The 2,236-nt window shown below is 51.6% G+C and overlaps 1 protein-coding gene across 1 annotated transcript in view; it reads left to right on the forward strand.

The window, feature by feature from the left end:
• Positions 1–416: 416 nt before the first annotated feature.
• FGF9 (fibroblast growth factor 9) overlaps positions 417–2,236 on the forward strand; it is a 25,139-nt gene continuing 23,319 nt past the window's right edge. The window contains exon 1 of the mRNA XM_006904819.2: positions 417–778. Within this exon, the coding sequence (XP_006904881.1) occupies positions 502–778 (277 nt within the window). The 5' untranslated portion in view covers positions 417–501. The remainder of the gene's footprint in view (positions 779–2,236) is intronic.

The following is a 2,236-nucleotide window of genomic DNA, read 5'->3' on the forward strand; positions in this document are numbered from 1 at the left end:
CGGTCAGAGTAAAAACGGCGCATGCCTTCCCGGAGTCAGGACCCGTGGATTCTGACGTAGCCCGTGCATCTTAAAAATCCTGTAATAACGCCTAGGCATTGAAGTTGCTATGGTCATTCCGATCTGGAACCAAATGGAGAAACTACGGATTTTTTCCCTGATGACGGCCAGCTGGGATGAAGACCTTCCTGTCTGCTAGGAGCTGGGGTTCTCTCTATAGAGATACATAGATATGTTTATCAGCATGTCAATGTGTGAGTATAAAGCGCTGGTTTCTTAGACTATTAGTGGTTTGACCTTGAACCTGTGCCAGTGAAACAGCAGATTACTTTTATTTATGCATTTCATGGATTGAAGAAAAGAACATTTCTCTCTCTCTCTCTCTCTCTCTCTCTCTGCAGCCGCAGTAAGGGAGGGGAGTTGGATATACCTCGCCTAATATCTCCGGGGTTGGCACCATCATTGCTGTTTATCCCTGTGCCCCAGCAGCCCAGCCTTCTGATGGCTCCCTTAGGTGAAGTTGGAAACTATTTCGGTGTGCAGGATGCGGTACCGTTTGGGAATGTGCCCGTGCTGCCGGTGGACAGCCCCGTCTTGTTAAGTGACCACCTGGGTCAGTCCGAGGCCGGGGGACTGCCCCGGGGACCGGCGGTCACGGACTTGGATCATTTAAAGGGGATTCTCAGGCGGAGGCAGCTCTACTGCAGGACTGGATTTCACTTGGAAATCTTCCCCAACGGTACTATCCAGGGAACCAGGAAGGACCACAGCCGCTTCGGTAGGTAAAACGTTAACCCTCTAGTGTCTGTGGGTGACATGTCGGGGTTATGACTACCAAGAAGGGGGGGGGTAGGTGGCGGCAGGCTTGCGGAAGGGGTCTTTTCCTCGCCTCGGGTGGCACAAGCTGTAAAAAAAAAAAAAAGAAAAAAGCCGCCGGAATTGAGTCCTGCTGTTGGCACCGATGCAAGTCTACATCGAAAGACCTTTCTTCTTCCTTTTTTTCTTTTCTCTCTTTTTTTGTTTTAAAGGAGGGCATGATTTATAAATATAACTCAAGTCCCTCGTTCTTTTGCATCAGATACAGGGCAAGATGGGGTTTAGGAAGTTTTCTTTTGAAAGGACTGATTCCATGAGTTTAAAGCTTTAATGATTAACTGCTGAGAACTTAAAAATGCATTTTCCGGAAGGCGGTGTTTGTTACCACCTTGTGCCCCAAAAAGTTTTTGCCCCTTCGCTTTCCCTCCGACAAGAATCCTGCTTGAATTGTTAATGAAGCCTGCAGTGGATCCCCACCGTGAGGGCCTGAACCCCCTGGGGAGGTGGACCAAAGTCGCAGTTTGGACGTGGGAGGGAGCAGGATGCTCTCTGTGGGCGTCTGTCCTTTCTAGCTATCAAGTTGTTACTGCGCTCTGTAATTCTCATAGTGTGCAGCCTGCATGGGTCCCTGTGTGGCTCTCTGGTGTGAGTGTGTGTGCGCGTGCAAAAGCTGCGAGCTAATTCTAAAGGGCATTCAATTCCTAGGAGGGTACTTGTGACTCAGCATGGAGGCTGCAGACACGAGGGCTGGTGACCATACCCTTTCATGCCTGCACACACGTGCTGGCTGGGCCACCCTGAGCCCAGCAGCACGGGCTCAGCCAGCCCACACCCGGTGGGGGATTCTGTTTTTTTTTTTTTTTCTCCCCCCTCCTTCCACAAAAAAGAATAAGAAAAAAGAAATAAAAAGCGCCAGTTTGGGCAACCAGACTGTTGGAAGGAGTTAACTTCTGAACGGACCCACCTGACAACATTTAAAATGGGTCGTAAAAAACAGTCCCGCGGTGAATTTCTCCCTCCCGCTTTCATGCCAGATGTTGACCACAATCTAAACTATCTGTTTGGGTTCGCGGGGCTGTGGACGAGGCCAGAAGGCGCGGAGGAGGCAGGCCTGAGAGGGGTGGCCGAGCATTTCCTCCCTTTGCCCCCCACCGAGCCTCAGCCCCCAAATTGAGCCCACTGTGCAAATATTCCTGCCTAGCTAAAAATAAATAAATAAACCGGTGGCTCTCGGCTTTGCAATGATTCGAGTGAAGCACACCTCTCACCGCCAACCCCCCCACCCCCCACCTCTCCAAAGTGGTTGCTGCACAGCGAAGACTAAACTTTACTATCGGTGCTGCCATGGGGCGGCTTCGGGGCTGCCACCGCGCCCAGCGTTCGCACCCGGACGCGGGTGGTGGGCGCCGTGGGTGGGACC

Source organism: Pteropus alecto, unplaced genomic scaffold (genome assembly GCF_000325575.1).
Source record: "Pteropus alecto unplaced genomic scaffold, ASM32557v1 scaffold80, whole genome shotgun sequence".
NCBI classification, from domain to species: domain Eukaryota; kingdom Metazoa; phylum Chordata; class Mammalia; order Chiroptera; family Pteropodidae; genus Pteropus; species Pteropus alecto.